Source organism: Epinephelus moara, chromosome 21 (genome assembly GCF_006386435.1).
Source record: "Epinephelus moara isolate mb chromosome 21, YSFRI_EMoa_1.0, whole genome shotgun sequence".
NCBI classification, from domain to species: Eukaryota; Metazoa; Chordata; class Actinopteri; order Perciformes; family Serranidae; genus Epinephelus; species Epinephelus moara.
The window spans coordinates 34527197-34546423 of record NC_065526.1 but is presented as its reverse complement, the minus strand read 5'-3'; the positions used below and the strand labels follow the sequence as shown (position 1 = coordinate 34546423).

The following is a 19227-nucleotide window of genomic DNA, read 5'->3' as shown; positions in this document are numbered from 1 at the left end:
CTTAAACAGTAAGAGTGTAAACCAAATAAAAATATCACTCTCAAAAAACCAGAGCAGAAAACAAATAGTCAGTTAACTAAATTGACCGCTACTCTTCCTACCCTCTGTGTGTCTGCCCTCTGCATGCTGGCCTGGTGGATTGATAGTAAGAGCTGGAGTGGATCACTGGAATGGACTGCTTGAATCGCGGAGTGCTGGGCTGGCCGGAAAACCTGGCACGGAGTCCGTGAAAAACTCGATCGGAGTTCATGGATCGGCATTTTTCCATGCAGTCCAATCCGATGCCGATGCCCGTTTTTTGCTAATATCGGCGGCCGATACCGATCCGAATATTGGATCGGGACATCCCTAACTGTATTGTTAAGAGTTTGTGTCCATTTTATGTATTTCAATAAGACTGGGTAGGTGTTCTGAATGTCCACATGAAGACGTGGTGAAAACCCTAGTGTTTGTTGTTGTTTGTGCTGTGTTCTCAGCATCACTTTGATGAGTTGATGTTACCATAAGAGATAAAACCAAGTGTAACACCTCTGACAGTAAAACCCAACTAGCAATAAACTGTAGTTTCTCTTTAAACTAAATGCAACACTTTGAAGGAAACACTGGGAATTCATATGAAGAGAAGGAGTGTAATGCCATACTACTATCTGTGCTATCTGTAGGTTATGAATTCATATTATAAGAGACGATTGTCTAATCAGCTTCATTTTCTGCATTTTTTTTAGTGCCATTTAGCTGTCAATTAATTAACAAGATGTTTTAGCCAGGTACCAGGTACTAATTGAATAATGAAAAATGATTTGTGTCTGAGCTCCACCTTCAAAAAAGAAAAAAAAGTGAAAAAAATGTATACTTAACAGTTAGAATTGTATTAGGCCATGTTACTAAAAACAGGAGATTGTGAATATAACAGAGTTGGTCCAGATATATATCGGTCTGATATGAAAAAAAAAGGAAAGCTACTGCTAACATATGAAAAGTTCCCTTGCCCCCTCAGGCTCATTAATACTCCCCTTACACATGAAAATAATTACGTGCATTTCAAATGCTGTAAATGTCAATGCCCTTATACTTTCATGTGTCCTTTATTTTGGCTTAGAAACAGCCAGTAGATGACACTAGGAGGCAGAGTCAAAAGTTTCACACAACAACTAACAAGGCGATGCAATAATGTACTTTTAAACAGAAACAGCATTGTAGATGGCGGTAGTCTGTGCAGGCATTAAATACAATACTGATATGTGAATGGAGAATTATTTTAACTAATTTCACTATAGATTACCATATATAATTATACTATATTTCCGATTCGTACCATTCTGACATTATTTCCATTTCTTCATTGTCTCCTGTGGTCACATCTCGCTTGAACTATGCTACACTGCCTCCACGATCTCTAGTCATATTGCTCCCTTTCATCCATATCCATAAGCTCTCAGAAAATGTGCGTAAATATGGACAAAATAAACATGGTATCTACACGTATCTAGCATTGAACATAAATGAGCCACGAGCATGCACTTTTGAGACAGCCCCTAACTTCTGCTTATCAGTTTTCTTTCTTCTTTTAAGTTGTGAGGGTACCAGACCTTAGGATCGGACCACAAGGTAAAATAATACATGTGGACCATTGGTCAAGCTTTTTTCTGCACTGCACAATATTATTGCAAAAATACAGTTGTTTTGTGTGTCTGTTCAGAGTGCACTGCCTGTGCATTTCTGAATGATGTATTTGTATTTGTTTGCATCCCTAAGGGAACACTACATCTGTTAGGCTCCAACAAATGTAAAAGCTTTCACTAACTGCTTCAGTCATTACAGTATCTAAACAGATATTGCTTCTATAAAATGGTAATGATTATTGCTTTTGCATAAAATTGTTTCTAGGCCACTCCATCTGGGAGTGTTGTGGGCTGTTGATACTGATGATCCATTCAGGTACATACAGGGTACAGCTATCTACGCAGTGTTGCTACTGCTCTGTCATGATGCAAACAGTTTTACACAGTTAGACATATTTACTACTGTACAATCTGTTGACAGCAGAGGCAGCCCAAAGCTGAAACAGCTGAAATCACAATGCCAGCAATCTACAAATACACATTTTGGATGGGAATCAGCTTAAAAGGAGCAAATGTGTACCCCACTGGCATGTTTCCCACCTTCCTGTGTGTATAACTTTTGGGGTTTTACTAAATTCAAAGCTGAGCTCTTTCCCGACAGATAGCTCTGGGTTTTCCCAGTGTGCCCCACTTGAGGGGAGCTGTTAGAAAGCCTACAGCTGTAATGAATCAGCACTGAGCAGCCAGCAAAACTCCCAGTAATCACAAATTATGTCTTCATTTGGTTTGTTTTTGTGTCATTGCATCCCAGTGGGTTACCTCTCTCTGGGCAGACTGATGCGAGGATGTTTGGGGCAGCGTTTGCTCAGGGTGAATAGTTTCCTGACGACCTTCTGGGCTTTGCCCAGGACCAGGGCAGTGCTGGACTCCAGCTGGGCATAACGCTTCTGGAGAGACAAATCAGCCGACCAGAACTTGGCGATCATGGACACATTCAAGAACCGGTCAGTGGGCAGGCGCTTCAGGAGGGCTTTGAATTCATCTGCAGAAGTGGAGAAAGGGAAGGTGGAGAAAGAGAAAACAGAAGAAAATCAGGTACTCTTAAGTCATTAAAATGTTAACAATACCCCTTCTGAGCAGTGCAAACCCATTCACCACAGTCTCCTTTATCCCCAGTGGCATGCAGAGATAATGACTGAGGAGCTGGGGGAGTTTCATGTGCCATTAGAATACAAAAAAAGCTGTTATATACTAATGAATTGCCATTACAAAGTAAACACCTGTGCTTCAATCTGCAGTTATACTCATTCACCTCACCATTAGAAGCTCATCACATTCACAGAAGCATCATTTGCATCATTGTCATTTAGAAACACTGGTTATCTGACGACTGACAGTATGGTGTCACGTACGGATGCACATTGTCATTTACGTTGTAATTCTTTCTTTAGTGGCCTAAACAAGTTAAGAGATAAGAGATCATCACGAGCTGAACAGACCAATAAGAGCACGTCGTAAAATGGTGAGAAGTTGTATCTCTGTGGTGCTTGGCTGTAAAATGCAAATACACAAAAGCAGCTATAGATGTAATCCACAGCCAATTCTGCAGCTGTCACAGCAAAACCAAAAAAAAAAAAAAAATCCCAAAAAGTACAGTTTATCTACATACGTTTATAATTTTAGCTGTCAAGGGACTATCATTTCACACAAACCTAAAATCACCTCCAACAACATGCCAGTCAAAACCATTAAAGCATCTGAATCAGTTTTATCTGTAATGGCACAAAGCATTGACATAAAATGTAATAAATTCAATAGAGTGCTGAGGTGAAGCGCAGAGCGCCATAGATATCAGGTCTTCATAGGTTAGAGCCTTAAAAAAAATCCAAGTCCAAATCACCTTTGTCAGATTGATATGTTAAAGTGGCACATTCTTCCTTTAGACCCGGCAGACAAATGTCCACATCTTTCAAACTCCATGCCCTCAGTCAGGCACTGCTCCAGGCACCACTTGATCGCTTGTAAAAGAAACTTGAACTGTTTGTCTTGACAGACTCTAGTTGACACTTTTACTGTGTATGACCCAGGCTGCCAGCACGCTATGCAGTACAATTTTTCCCAGAGGCCTCTCTTGGTATTGCAGAGACAAAAGGCATTTTCCCCATAGAACAACAGTATAAATGAGACATCTGTAAAACTGTTGATGAACACCTCCAACTCCAAAATAACATCAGCTAACATGAGCCTCCATAAACTACTGGTCATGCCAGATCAAGTAAGGCTGTAACAGGGGTTTGTTTTGTTACTTATGACTTCAGCTCCTGATTTGTAAAAGGAAGATTGTGCTGTTTCTCCTTTAAAAAACTACATAGTGTACCTTTAAAGTCATTATTGTTTGACAGCCCCGTCACCAAAACATAATGTTGGCATTGTACTTTTCTGCAAGCCACAAATATTCACAAATCATATAGACATTTATACAACCCGGTCTTACTCCAAAGTTGTTGAAATCCGGCACTAGGCAGTGACTTCTAGCGTTGGACACTGATGAAAAAAGGTGTCCTTTCATGTCGGCATGATGTGCGGCCACTTGCCATTATAGTGTAACGGTGCCTGGTGGCGTCAGGAGGAAACACAGCGAGACAAAAATGAAAGTTAAGGCTTCTGAGGTCCCAGTAGGGAGGGTGAGAGGGGTGGTGGATGGGTCCAACAACCCAGGACTTTCACCTGGAAAGCTGGTGTTTGCTTCCTGTAAGATTGTAAAGCCAAACCCTGCTCTTTTTATCTAGACCCAACCACGTGCGTGTTGGCAAAACATAACCATGTGCATTTGTTGTTGAAGGATAAAAATGTCAATTTGCGTTGTCGTACTATAGTAGTACATTTATTTTGAAATAGTGCCATGAAAAGTGAGTGTTTTAACAGAGACATCCCTACTTTTATGGCAGAGATTGTGCCCCCAAACCTGAAATTGTAAGCAAAACATGATCTTTTCCTGACCATAACCTTGTGGTTTTTGGGCCTATACCTAACCACGTTAACTATGGGGCTGGAATGTAAAGTTTCAATGTATCTGCTACATAACAAAGTACAAATGTAATGAATGTGTGGTTTGCAGACAGGTACAATGCCAACATTTTTTCTGGCAATTAGGTTGTGTGAGAGCATCTTGTTAATGCAGTTTTCTATCCTATATGTCTGGTTGAAACATAATGACATGAACAAGAAAAAGCAATCTGAGATAGTTTAAAAATCAGTGTATTTTTTTTAAGGCTACTTCAAGGCTATATGGTTTTTATTCTGATTTTGAAAAATATGACAATGTTATAGCCATTTAGTACCTAATAGGTGTGTATAAGATGCTTTTATGTTACACATGTAAGCTTTAGCTTGTATTATGAGTAAAACCTTCAGGGGTTTACATCTCCTACCCCAGCCAAGAGAAGAGAGACATTCAAATGTTGCTATCAAATCAAAGGGTTATTATTTCACTAGTGGGTGTGTAAAACCTCCAACATGAAAAGATTGGGCACTGTTTGAGTAAATTACACTGAGAATAATATGGGCACAGAGGACAGAGCTCATACCCTGCGCTTGGTTTGCCAAGAGTGTTCCGGTGTTAAGATCATTGAAGTTCCATTATGAACCAGTGGGCAAATATTATGCCAGTAAGAAGCCTCTGGGAAACTTGAACCTATTATTTCCTTTTCTCCCAAAGCCAGCTAAGTGAGACCTTCTAGGATTGTTCTGGGTCTGCTGGAGAATCATATTCCCATGTGCTGTTGTTGGCAGAGAGACAGAGAGGAAATCTGCAGCCAAGCCGACCTGAGCTGAGCCCAACTGATGAGACTCAAGCCTATTACAGTGCTCAGTGATCCCAGATGACACAATGGTCTGTCTCTCCCTCCATCCTTCTCTTTGTGTACGTCTGCCTCTTTCCTGCGCTGTGATCTTTCTCCTCTGGACTAGCGAGTCATGCTGTCTCGCTTAAGCTGTTTCCTGTCTGTCTGTTTCTAGATCTCTTGTTCCTCTCTCATCTCTTTCTGTAGCCTCTCTGTACGGACATGAGGATAAATTAGTAGGGCAACATTAACTTTGTTATTACTACGTTTGCTGGGTTCATTCCTCAGATGGTCTGTTTTTAATGCTCGTTTCATGTCACCTCTTCTGATCTTCACAAGGTATTAAAAGCTACACTGAGCTCAGCAGAGTTTGTTGTTTGAAGGACAAAAAAAGACTCAGTGCACAGGATACAAATGCCACTTTATTAGAGGTCAAACTCATGCAGGCCATCGAAAAGTTGCTCAATGAGCTTTTGCTCCACCAGAACACAAATGTGTCTCTTTTTAGCTGCTCATAGAAATAAAATATGATTTAAAAAAAGAATCATGCAAAGTGGGGGTGTACCCAAATCTGACTATGTTGTTTATATGGTGGTGGAAACATATATTAATTCTACCCAAAGCTGCTTGTCATTGTTCATTAAAAAAAAATCATGATTTAAATGTCTGTGTTTCATTGTTTCGTCAAATTGATTCACATCATTGTGGATGACCACGAGATTAAAAAAAAAAGAAAAGGCAATTATGTTAGATCATAGGACTCTGATTTCACCAATTAGTCATTTCATTTACAACATGTTATTAAAAAGTGATCACTATTCTGTAGCGGCCCCCACACAGCAGGGAGCAATACCAATTAATACCAACTCATTAAGAGCAAACTTTATGCATTACAGTGGCAAAATTGTAAGGACTAAGACAAGGACAGGGACAGCACAGTGGCCCTTTTCAAGGTGTGTCTGTTTGAGACAGCAAGAGAGAGAGTGAGAGAGAAGGTGGACTATTGCATCCAGTGTTTTTGTTTTTTTAATAACTCAGAACACTGCTTTGTCACTTTTCAGCCCGCTCGCCCGCACCTGTAATATTTTCTATAAATGGTCTATAAAGCAAACTCACCCAGGACCTGCATGCTTTTGACCAGTGGTGCGCAGTATAGTTCAATGGGGAAAATTTAGAAGTAGCGAGACAAAAAGTCTGGTGTGGCAACTGGAATTCTTTCAGATCCCTGCAACCTATACATCAAAATGAAGTTTGAAACCTGTAGTTTGTAGGTGTAATCTATGTTAATTTCCTCTGTTAAAATAACCCAGTTCAACCCAGAGAGAGAGAGAGAGAGAGAGAGAGAAAGAGAGAGAGAGAGAGAGAGATGAAAAGTACAGTCCGTATCTGCCAATATTAAATCTTTTTTGTTGTTGTTTGTTTTAAAAGCACAACAATCAAACTGTTGGGGTGGGCGATACTACAAAATTTGGTTTTGATTCTATGCCAAGTCATACAGGGCCAAAATTGCTGATGCTGATACGGTATGATACAACACTTTTTATTAAAAAGTGGCTTATGTACTTGATAGATAAAATTATTGCATCATGATTTATGAGGTGAATCATCATTCTGCTAAAAAACAGCTAATGATGACCCTTACCATACACCTGGATATTTATTGTCTGAGGCTCTCTGAAAAGCTTAAAATATTCATATTTTCTAACCTAATTATAATGTTAGAAAATACAACATTAACCAATTTACCATGACAATTTACCGGTCTTCTATCTGAATACAGACACATCATTTTATTGGCTGAACAGATACAGATACAGATAATGATGTCTCATTATACCTCTAATACAAAGGTACGGCCACTTTAAACCTAAGAATTAAATCTGACCTGAAATTATTATGTATAAAAGTAGAAGAATAACAATGAGGAACTATAAGATTTGTGAATAAAGTTTGGTTCCTGACATTGAAGTTAACAGTTGTGTTTTTATCTTTATCTGATTTTGGTCTCATTTCTTAGTTAAAACTCAGTGTCAGTATTGGATAGGGTCTTATATGAGTTAGATGAGTATATATATTGATTTATTTTGTGGATTTGAGCTCAACACAAATTTGGATGATGCTTGTCAGCTCTCAGTCTGAAACCACACAGAATGTCGTTATTATTGTTAATTTCTGGAAATATGGAACCACAACCTGTTCTCCACAGCTACTGTGATCCAATATGGCTGCCAAGATGGCGTGTTATCTCATCTGAAACCCTCTTATTAATACAGTTGACTCATTAAAATATCCCATGTGATTTCTGTTTAGAGGTGGTTTTTCCTCCATAGCACAGAAACATGCAGTGAAACTCACTATGACCATTAGCCAGCGAGATCAGTGCCTCCACATACCTTAACACACTCTCCTTTCCCCTGTCCTGTCCTGTCCTGCATCAGTCTTCATCTCCTTTTCACCTCCAACAACGATTAACTCACACACAGCGGCACACACACCCTCATACACATCCTCCTCCCTATTTCTTAAACCTTTTTCCCCCCCTGTTTTCAAATCACTCTTGCTCTCTCAATCTGCCTTTAACACTCCTTTAGCATTATTCTCTCCAGACTCTCTTTCACTCACTCTCTCTCCTCACACACTCTTAGAAATAATCATTAGCACTGCCATCACGCTGGAGGAATTTGTCTGTCTGTTTTCCTCCCTTTCCTGACATTTATGACTCCATGTCCCAAATTTATGGACAATTTGGCTCACTCAAAATCTATCAGATAAAGAGGCTGGGTTTTTTTTCCTTTTCCATAATGGGTGACCGCGCCGCCCTGGAATCTCCATCTCTGAGCTGAGTTAGTGATTCATGACATCATCAAGCGGAGACGACAGCTAAGTGACTGGCTGGCTGAGGCCTGTTCATTTAACTCCCTACAAGGGCATGGGATATTAAAAAGTCTGAGCTGGGATTAGAGGAGTCATATACAATACAGTGTTTTGGAGAGTGAAGTCAACAAAACTCAGAGTGTTTGGGAGCTAGTAGTGGGTTTCTAAGGATGACAATTTTGTTAAGTTCGTCCTAAGAAAATAAAATAGAATACAATTATTGGATGAACTGTCTCACACACAGAATGATGTTTCATGACTAATATATGGTGATGTGTCTTACCCGTGGGACATGCTGGTATCCCAGAGGTCCTGTGTTCATGCTATGACAGGTAAGAACCAAGTGCAATCTACAGTGGGGAAACAGGACCTTTGGGGGTGTCATGTGCTGTTCGGCACCAGGGCCACCCATTGATGCTCGATTGGATTAGGATCTGGGGAGTTTGAAGGTCCTCTGTCACAGGCCATGGACATGTTTAATGTTATGCACTACACTACACCTGTCAGTGGTTTTAATGTTGTGGCTGATTGGTGTGTTTTTGCTAAAATAAGAAAAATCAGCTCCAATCGAAGCCAAAGATGTGTTTGACTTACTTCCAACAGGATTTGGCAAAAGTTTTATATATCAGCTCCTAATATACCATCTCATCTCTGCACACTGTAGTATGTTTACAGTTTTTCATAACACTGGGTAGGCCTGGTCACTTGTCGCTCAGTGCTACTTCAGATTCAGTTGCTCTAATTGGTTGTAGCTCTATTCAAATGCATCCAGGAGCATTTTAGTCCACGCCCATTGATAAGGCCCCTTAAAAATAAAAAATAAACTTCCTTTTACCCAGTGTCAGCTGGGATTGGCTCCAGCTTATGGATAGATGGATGGATGGATCATCATTCTATAACCTTTATTATTGTAACCATAACAACAAAGGTCTCCTAAACTTAAAGAGGCAACAGCAACTTAGTGGCTTTGCAATCTTTGCAATAAGCTTCTGCCACCGGGGACGAAATTTCATGGAAAAAAATCTGCTTTACGGCAGGAAACGCGCCATGTATTGTGAAACTGGTCGGTCGGCCAATCAGGGACTGGAGCTGGTCCTTATGAGGAGTTGGGCATGAGATAGTTGAGTCACGAGCACAATGGCAGACGGACAAAGTTTGGAGACAAGTGAAAAACGGCCTAGCAAAAGAAAACAAGCTCCTCTGTCTGAGGAGGCAAAGAAGAGCTAAAAGGAGAGTGATAAAAGAAGAGGAAAAACAAGAGTAAACCTCAGTCAGGCGTTCAAGAGATGGAGGGAGCTCCGTGACCAAAGAGGCTTCAACACTGGTGTCCAGCTGGCTTTCTTTCTAATGGATCAGTAAGTAACCCGGCTAAATGTTAGCTAGCCGAGAGAGGACTGTACTGTACTGGCTGCTAGTTCATTCCTAGCTGGCCAGCATCGCAAATTGCCGCAACCAGGGACCGGGTAGCGAGTGTTGGTCGGCTGACATCCTCGTTGCCATTCTACGGCAGCCCTCGGACAGTGATACCCCCCTCCCTTCCTTCTGTTCTCTTCTCAAGGAGGCAGCTATCGACGGACATTGCCCAGCTAAGTTACACCCAGCTAAGTGAACACTGAACTCTGTTTCCAATTTGTACTGATACTGTGCATATTGGTATCATTTACTGTGAGTTGTTTGTACTGGTACTGTGCATTCTGGTATAATTATTTGCATTACTATTTGTTTTTTTCTTCAGATAAATCTGATAATTGTTGCTCGGTCTCTTTACTCATTTATTTAGTACAGTGTCCACACACCTTCTCATTCTACATATACATAGAGGTATACTGGTGGCTTTACAGACTACATTTTATTGATTATCTCTGATCCCACTACACTACTGACGCTAGGTGGCGCCAAGCAAAAAAAAAAAAAAACCCCGAATCCTTTCTGTTGCCTCTTTAACAAAATAGTCAGATGACACACTTTGTCATTTAATTTTGAAAGACTTGCCTCCATAGACAGCCATTCAGTTAACACAAATCTCAGACTCCTGTATAATTCCCATGCATCCTGCTGATGTTTTTTTTTTTTGGCATCAATCACTCTGGTGAAGACAATTTGTCTGAAATGGAAGCTGGTGATGGTGTGGATCATAAGGATGGACAGAGCTGGCATTTGGTATTGTGTCTGATGTGAATTCTGAGCTAGTCTCATTGTAATAACATTCACCTTCCTTTGTGGGGATAATGTAAATCTTCAAGTGTGCATATTTGGTCCCATGCCTGCTGTTTGTGCTTTAAATGATTGAATTGTATTACATTACAGAGTCACATGTTTAATGCTATGTATAATTAAAATGTTCTGGCAAAAACATGTACATTAGTTCTAACCCTTGCATAAACTCACATCCAGTGTCTCAGTCACAGCTGGAATTAGAATTGATGGGTTTACAACTGCCTGTCACTGTAGCAGTGAACACCGCTGTCTGGAACATCTCCTTCCTCCTCAGATGCCTTTTTTTTCTGTGCAGTGCCCCTGTCTGTCAGTTACATCTTAGTGAAGATCCTCTCATTAAATCCCACATGATTTCTCGCAACAACAACTTCAATAATCATCTTTCTTCCTCTGTGCCTTTAATTCAGTTGCAAACATGACAGACAATAAGGTTGGAGTTGGGATGTCTTCAGGCGAGTGTGGCAGCGCTCTCCCTCTTTTATTCTGCTGTGACGCCGGCTGGGAGAGACGGAGCGGAAAACAGAGGGTCCAGAGCTGTCGAGTAAGCTGCTATCTCCATCACTTCAAAGTGTCTGTACCACATTAAAGGCACCATCCATCATACATCGCTGACACTGCTCACACAATAGTTAGCAGGGAGGATTTTATGTTTGGCAGTCTCTATAGAGCCTCTGTATTAAAAAGTAGACTTGAAGTACTTTTTGAAGTCGGTCACTGCTCAGTGGACTGATTGATCTCTTAGAAAAAATGGCTCAGTACTTTACTTTTACTTACCTAGAGCAGAAATTATTTTAGAAAAATGTGAGAATTTGAATTCTATATATACGGTAATGAAAATATAGCACCAAAACACTCTTGGGAGACCGCAAAAAATCATAACTTTTAAATGTGACGAGTAGAGAAAAAGTCTTGATTAGGAGTCTTGATTGATTGTGAAACCTATGGAGACGTACAGTACAGTGCTGAAAAGTGTAAATGTATGCAAAGTGATAAAAAAAAGGGGGGGCGGGGGACGTCATAAAACTGGTATTTTCCATTCAGTAGTGAGTGATTCATCACGATACACTCTAATTACATTTGCTTCTTAATAAAGTAAGCTTTTTGTTTTCAGATTAGCCCATAATCCCCTAAAGACTCAGTTTTTCCAGACACATCTTCCATAATTAGTCGGAAATCCTTCAAGAGGACAAGAGCGCCGTCTGTGCTTAACTTGAGCTGAACTCATAAATGCATAAGCAACTATACACTTAACTATTTATTATTAACAGAATAATTAAAGTTGCATTTATCTCTGCAAAGGCGTGGGCTTTGCAAGTCTTACAAAACACGCTACAGCTGTCTTTTATCATTAGCAGTACAAAGAAGAACATATATACTCACATAGTTAGAGATCAGGTGTATTACAGGATTGATATCCACACACAGCAGCTCCTATAGTACAGGAAGTGACTTCAATTGGAATGCTGAAATCATGATTTGTGTGCCTTTTTTATGAAGCCTGTTTTGATGCATAAAACATACATTCAGATTTACATTACATTTGAATACTTACAGTTACAGCATCCAAACTTTGCAGCTTCTACATTAGCGTCGCCTCAGAATATGACCTGACTGACTTTTTTTCAGTCATAGATCAAGTGCTGACCTCAATTTGAGTATTTTTAGAACACCATGCTCCAAATTCAAAATGTGGTCAGTGCATTTACATAGAGAACATTAATGGAGGTTGTTGGAAGAAAGAAGTGGGAGGAATAAAATCATGCTTTTCACAGTACAACATATACGGTATAGGTGTCTAACTTACTGAACTACTGTATTGGTGCACGTATTACTTCATATGGCCTCTTTATTCCGTCATTTGTTTAATCAAAAGCACATAGTTTGCAGTAAAACAAACAAACAAAAAAAAACATTAGTAACATTAGTCTGATTTCACTAGTGTGCTCCAGCCTGTTTTCCCAGAGGCACATTGCTGGAATATGCATGGAGAATCCCTTTTCTACCATTTCTAGGTAACTTCTAGGTAAAGTTTTAACATCGTTTTAATATTTGAGTTTGTGGAGAATATCATATCATCACTAGGCAAAGTGCTTAAAGTTCAAGTGAAGTCACAAACCATTGTTAAAGGCAAGTTGCAAGTCTTCTACACATTTTTTTTCACTCGCAAGGGCCACCCCACAGCAGTGTGATTTTAAAGGTTTACTGAAATGAGGATGTATAGAATGCTGAGAATGGACGAATGGATGGATGTGAGGAAGGGTGTGAACGTGGGGGAGGAAGTTGGGAAGGATGTATGAAGGCTGGGGAGGAGGTAACTCAGTGTGGGGGACCCTTCTCTGAAGCTGAATCAATTACACACTCCAGGAAGTGCCTAGATAAGGAGAGATGTGAGAGGTATGTACGGGATTGAATAAGAGGCGATGAGAAGAGGGAAGAGAGGATCAATGGATGCGAATAGGGATGGGGGAAGGGTTGAGGTAGGGGGGGTAAAGGGATCATGGGGAAGGAAAGCAGAGGTGAAAACTGAGACAAACAGGAGGGGATGGGCTTAGCAGTTCTAAGTAGGCTTCACAGGTGATTAGAGGTGTGGTTTAAGCCTAGTTCACATTACACGTTTTTCACCACGATTTTGACGTCGCAGAGGATCTTGACAGCCACCTTGGGTCTGAGATAGTCTGCCAGGATGAGTCCTAGTGTGTGAACAAGCCTACTTGTCGCTTCTTTTGGGCTTGTTTCCATAGCCCTGGTTGCTTGTTTCTCTCCCAAGATCTGGCAACACTGACAAGCCGGCAAGCAACAACAACAACAATGGCTGCGTCCACAGGATCACGGGGAGCGTGTTGTGTTTGGACCCAGGCCATGGAGGCAGATCTGATTCAACATAGAATATCCATGCCTTTACGATGAGTTGTCTTCAAGTTAAAAAAAAAACGCTGTTTGGTGACATCACCGCGTTATTTGGGGCTCTGTCGGTGAGGGCTCGGTGGAGAAATCTTCGCCATGTATGTATGAACACTCAAAAGATTACGATAGTCTCCGCGACACAAAATCAGGGTGAAAATCGTGTCATGTGAACTAGGCTTTAGGCATGGCCCCACTCCCAAACTTAAGTTACTTATGAAACTTCATTGGTGCATGCAGGTGTCTTAGTGTATTAGTACTAGCACTAATGTGGAAAAAAAAAACTTGTATGAAGCCTTTTGGACTCTAAAAAGGATTACATGAAATCTGCTAAACTTCATGTAATATGATGAAAAAAGTCAAAAAAGACAAGGGTGTTGTTAGAAGGACGTGAGCTTACCAGACTTCTGTATTCTGCTCCTTATGTCTGCTCGAGGCTACATTAGCCACTACTAGCAAAACAAACCTGACACAATGGTCAGCTGTCTAGTCGCATTGTGAGTAATGTAGGCATCAGGTTTGACAAGGAAGAAGAATGCGTGGAATTAAAAAATATATGTATCTGGTTCTGCTGCATCGACTTTAATCCTTTTTTTTCAAACTGTCGATCATGAGTCAGACATTATTATAGGAATGCAAAATTTGTGGAGAACTCTTTTGAAGTGTGTATAGGAGTTAAAATGTAGATAGATAGATAGATAAACTTTATTTCAGTGTCACTCCACAACACACATTAAAAGTACTTGAGGGTACAGTGGGTGTATGACTTTGGCTCCTCCGAGTGGTAGTATCACTGATGGACTGGGACAAAAAGTTGTCCACAACAATTGATTACAAGATGGATTGCACATGCACACGCACACGCACACCCACACACACACACACACACACACACACACACGCACACACGTTACAAAGACTATCACATTTTTTGTCAAACTTCACAGAGGCTCACATTATGACAGGCTCACAACAAAATGACCTGGCGATGCTGATTTGCATGCCCATTGTAACTCTCTCCTATCTGCCTGCTCACGGCAAGAGAGGAATTGTGAAAGACGGGACTGAGTTACTCTGAGCCGCAGGCAAGTTGCTAAAAGGGTGTGAAAAATCTGGGTTAAAAGTATTTTTCTGACCTGCAATTTCTCCATGCCTCCCTTGTGTTTTGTTGTATCCATTTTGGCACATTTTTCGTTGCTGATACTTTTTAACAAAGGCACAGAGCCAAAACAGGGAGGGGTTTAAAAATAAAATTGGGCTGGCCCATTGTCAATGAAGAAAATCTACCAATGGACCAGACTACCTGCATTATTGGCCAGTCGGACAAAAAGAAAAAAAAAAAAGAGTTGTGTTGGCCCAAATGGCATGTTGGCCTACCTGGAAACTACCTGGTATGCCAGATGGCCAGTCCAGTATAGACCATTTCAAGGTGTCTTTGGGTTGCTAGGTTATGATTGTTGTTTCACAAAACCTCCAGTCCAGCCACTACTGTGGACAGAAAGCATATGAAACTCTGAACTTCAGTCCTCCTGAACTGAAATACACATTGTGGGAAATGGTATAGGAAATAGTTTCAGGACCTTGCTGCTCAATGGTAGCTTGTCCTCATTGAAAAGATACAAATAAGAGTCTACTGCTTCTAAAAAGAAACAAACTAGTGCAAAGCATGGATGTCAGCAGTAAAACCCAAGAACTGGACAACGTCGGATCTGTTGCGCTCATTTTATTACCAAGAAGTTTTGCAATTTTTTGGAGAATGAAAAAGACAGACACACAGCACACACAAATACAAATGCTGCTCTCTCCCTCTGTAGACTGTTGACTAGTGATCGTTTGCTTGAACAAGCTTACTTACCACTAATGAATTTAGTGCTTCAGACCCTGGAGTTTCTCGATATATCCAGTTCTTTCTTTTAACCATTGCAACCCAGGCTTTGCGCTACATTTTGCGCTGCGCTGTTTCTTTTGGGAACCAGTAGACTTCAGGCAGCCATCTCTGGGGCTAAAAAATGAATGCAAAACGAAGTGCCAAAAACTGCACTTCCTCAAATGGCCACTTGAGGCTGGCTCCAAAACAGCATAAATCCCCATAGACACCAATGTTAAAATGCCCAACTTTAAAGCAGTGATAACCATGTTTACGGCCTGGTACTCTGCTGTAAACTCACCTGTTTAAATTTTATTGCGGCCCAAAGTTACGCATAATTAATGCCGGGGCTACTCAATGACAAGCTGTTTGCGAGGCATGGCCAGAGTCTATAGCTGTGTCCCAATTCAGGGTCTGCATCCTTCGGAGGACGCGTCACCCGTTGTTAAATGGGACAGTCTAACCTACGGAGGATTTCCTGGTTGCGTCACGACGTCATTACTCCTGCCGCCCAAGCCCGAGAAAGACACAAAAACATAACAGACAACTTAACAGACGACACAGAAACATAATGGACAGACAACATAACAGACGACACAAAAACATAACAGACGACAATGATGGAGCCAGAGGTTTTGATTTTGTTTTTTTATATATATTTTTTGTTGGAGGAAGAGGAGAAGCAGCTCCGGCGACAGCGACACCGGCGGCTCGTTTATCTCCGGCGAGAGCCGAGAGCCGTGGGGAGGTAACGTTAAACCTGTTATTTTAACCCACATTAATGTTCATACATAGCTAGCATAGTTCGTGGTAATTAATATACTCGTTAATAAACGGGTACCGTTAAGTGACAAACGCTAGCCATATAAACTATAGATTGACATATATGGTTCATGTCATTCAACCATTACACTTGATACAGGGTTCATACAGGTGCTTAAAATCTTTGAAAATTCTGTAATTTTAATGCTGTGTTTTCAAGGTCTGAAAAGTGCTTGAATTTTAGTTTAAATGCTTGAAAGGGCTTATAAAGTGCTTGAATTGAATAGTAAAATGTGTACGAACCCTGTAAATAACCCTGACTTAATTCAATATTAAAATGTTGTGTCATTAAACATCAAAACCATATTGAGAAGCCAAAGTGGATAGATGGACAGATAAAGCATTATTGATCTAAGCTATAACATTAACTAGCATTGTCTTATTAACTAAAATTAAATAGCTATTGTTGCTTTAATCATTTATGTTCTCCTGTTCTTACCCTCCTTTCCCCATCCAGATGAGGCCGATGTACTGCCGCATAAATATGAATGTTCCGGTGCTCCAAATATTTTTGCATAAATATGAATGTTCCGGTGCTCCAAATATTTTTTGATGATCATGACACCAGACAAGATTTCAAGCTGAGCAGAGAGTCCCTGGCGGTGCTGCTGGACTTTCTCCACCAGGAAAGACAACACGGATGGGGTGCCACAATAGAGACCTTGGTCTTTCTCTTCTGGCTGGCGAGTCACAATAGAGACCTTGGTCTTTCTCTTCTGGCTGGCGAGTGGGACATCATACAGGGTGGTCTCAAGAGTGTTTGGGATGCCTCGCTCCACTGTTCACTGCATCGTTCATTGAGTTACTGAGGAGGTGGTGGCCATTCGCCACAGGGTCATCTACCTCCCCAAGACCGCTGATGACCTGGCGGCAGTAACTCAGGGGTTTGCAGGGCTGGCAAGATACAAAGCTTTTCTAAAAGCTGCTGGAGCAATCGACGGCTGCCATGTCAGGATCAAGCCACCAAGCGGCCCTGATGGTCAGTGCTATAGAAATCGCAAACTGTTTGCGTCTATAATCCTGCAAGCAGTTTGTGAACATCAGGGCCGCTTCATCGACACGTACGTGGGCTGGCCGGGGTCGACGCACGACTCCAGGGTACTCCAGCACAGCCCACTGTACAGGCGGGCCATCTACCCTCCTCCAGGGTACTTCATCTTGGCAGACGGTGGGTACCCGTGCCTCCAACATCCACTCCCCCTCATCACTCCCTACAAGCGGCCGGTACAAGGTGTGGGAGCCCAGCGCTTTAACAGCCATCATCCCAAAGGCACGCTCCATCATAGAGCGTGCCTTTGGGATGATGAAGACGAGGTTTAGGGCCATCTTCCTCCAAGCGCTGGAGGTGCACCACACCTTTGTGCCTCAGGTATGTCATTACACAACAGAATTATTGTTAAATGGTGAATACCAGTAAATTAATTAAAATTAAATTACAATTACATTAAATTAATCTTTTTTTTTCTTCTTTTCTTCAGGTCATAACAGCATGTGCCGTCCTGCACAACATCTGCCTGGGTGCTGGTGACATCATGGCCCCAGAGGATGAAGTGCAGGACGTCATGCCAGAGGATGAGGGGGAGAACGGGTTGGAGGCAGTCAGTGGTGCTCCGTGGCGGAACCAGCTGTCTGCCGAGGTGTCTGCCCTGGAGGAGGGTGTCCTTGACCATGATTACCTTTAGAGGGCAAGTAAAATAATTTTAAAGCTATTCCTATTTAAAGTGTTTTGTAAACAGTTTTGTTTGTTGAAGTAGTTTGTGGTGGGATGTTTAAAAGTTGTGCAATAGTATTTTGTTTGTTTTATTCTTGCCTCTCTTTTAAACATTTTTAGTGACATGGCAGCCGTCAATTGCGTCAGCCCTGCAAACCCCGTTGATGGACGATGTGGTGGACAGTGGAGACATGCATCCCCCACCCCCCACATGATGTCCCACTCACAGCCAGAAGACTCCAGGGTCTTTATTGTGGCATCCCATCCAGTCCAGCAGCACCACCAGGGACTCCTGCTCAGCCAATAATTATACTGTAAATAAATGTAGTTTTTTGTTATTTAATAGGTTAGTAATGTGTTTCATAATTTTCTGCTGATCATTTGTAAATAGTTGTACATGTTAAGAATGCCCACTTGTAAATAGCTAAAAATGTTCAGATTGTATCTTTGTAAATAGTTATGAGAAAAAAAAAAAATTGTGTTGTCACTGAAAAGTAGTTCAAAAGTTTACTCTAGTTGTAAATAAGAAATTGAACGGATAATGATTACAAGACTTTAATTTAACTATATACAACATTTTAAATTAACATTTGAAAACAAGAAACAGCAACACATAAAACTTAATTGAACAGGAAAAATAAAAAAGCTAAAAAAAATCACCGCCTCTCAACCATCCTCTCTAGTAAATTAAAAAGTCTGTCCATTCTAACCATCCTCTCTAGTAAATTAAAAAGTCTGTCCATTCTCTCCCGGCTCTCTCTTTCCCTCCTCTCTTCGGCCTCCCTCTGCAACCTCATATCCTCTCTCATCAGCTCCAACATCTCATCTTCTCTTTCCCTTCTTCTTTTCTGTGTCCCTCCTGTTGCTGGCCCTGGCTGCCTCTCCTCATCCTCCTCATCCTCCTCCTCATGCTGCTCACCCACTGCAGCACCTGGCCCTGGTGTGTCCTCAGGGATGGAGGCAATTAGGACAGGAGGGGCAATGGAAGGCATCTGTCCTAAAACCTCATCCATGAGGACAAACCAGGGCCAGGTGGCAGCAGTGGGCTTCCCGCCGACCCCCTGCCCTGTCCCTGGATCTTTGCATTCCTAAGGCAGAGGAAATCAATCACAACAGCAGCAATTTTCTGCAAAGTATTTATTAAAAAAGTATTGAAAAAGGAGTGCATCATNCCTGCCCTGTCCCTGGATCTTTGCATTCCTAAGGCAGAGGAAATCAATCACAACAGCAGCAATTTTCTGCAAAGTATTTATTAAAAAAGTATTGAAAAAGGAGTGCATCATGGACTCAAAAAGAGGTATGTTTGAGGTGCTCTTTGGAATGGGATTCATGTAGTTCAGATTCAGATTCAGATTCAGAATACTTTATTAATCCCCGGGGGGAAATTGTTTTTGTTCCAATGCTCCGTGCAAAGTAGAAATAGAAATACAG

General features: G+C 41.2%; 1 protein-coding gene and 1 long non-coding RNA gene across 4 annotated transcripts in view; both read right to left on the bottom strand.

The window, feature by feature from the left end:
• Nucleotides 1-19227, bottom strand: part of brinp2 (bone morphogenetic protein/retinoic acid inducible neural-specific 2) — a 347460-nt gene that overhangs the window by 11548 nt on the left and 316685 nt on the right. For all 3 annotated transcript variants that reach the window (XM_050033564.1, XM_050033563.1, XM_050033565.1), the window contains one exon: nucleotides 2382-2604. In XM_050033564.1, the coding sequence (XP_049889521.1) occupies nucleotides 2382-2604 (223 nt within the window). The remainder of the gene's footprint in view (nucleotides 1-2381; nucleotides 2605-19227) is intronic.
• The window catches only part of LOC126383124 (uncharacterized), a 2988-nt gene continuing 1645 nt past the window's right edge, over nucleotides 17885-19227 (bottom strand). The window contains exon 3 of the long non-coding RNA XR_007569111.1: nucleotides 17885-18108. This is a non-coding gene — a long non-coding RNA (uncharacterized LOC126383124). The remainder of the gene's footprint in view (nucleotides 18109-19227) is intronic.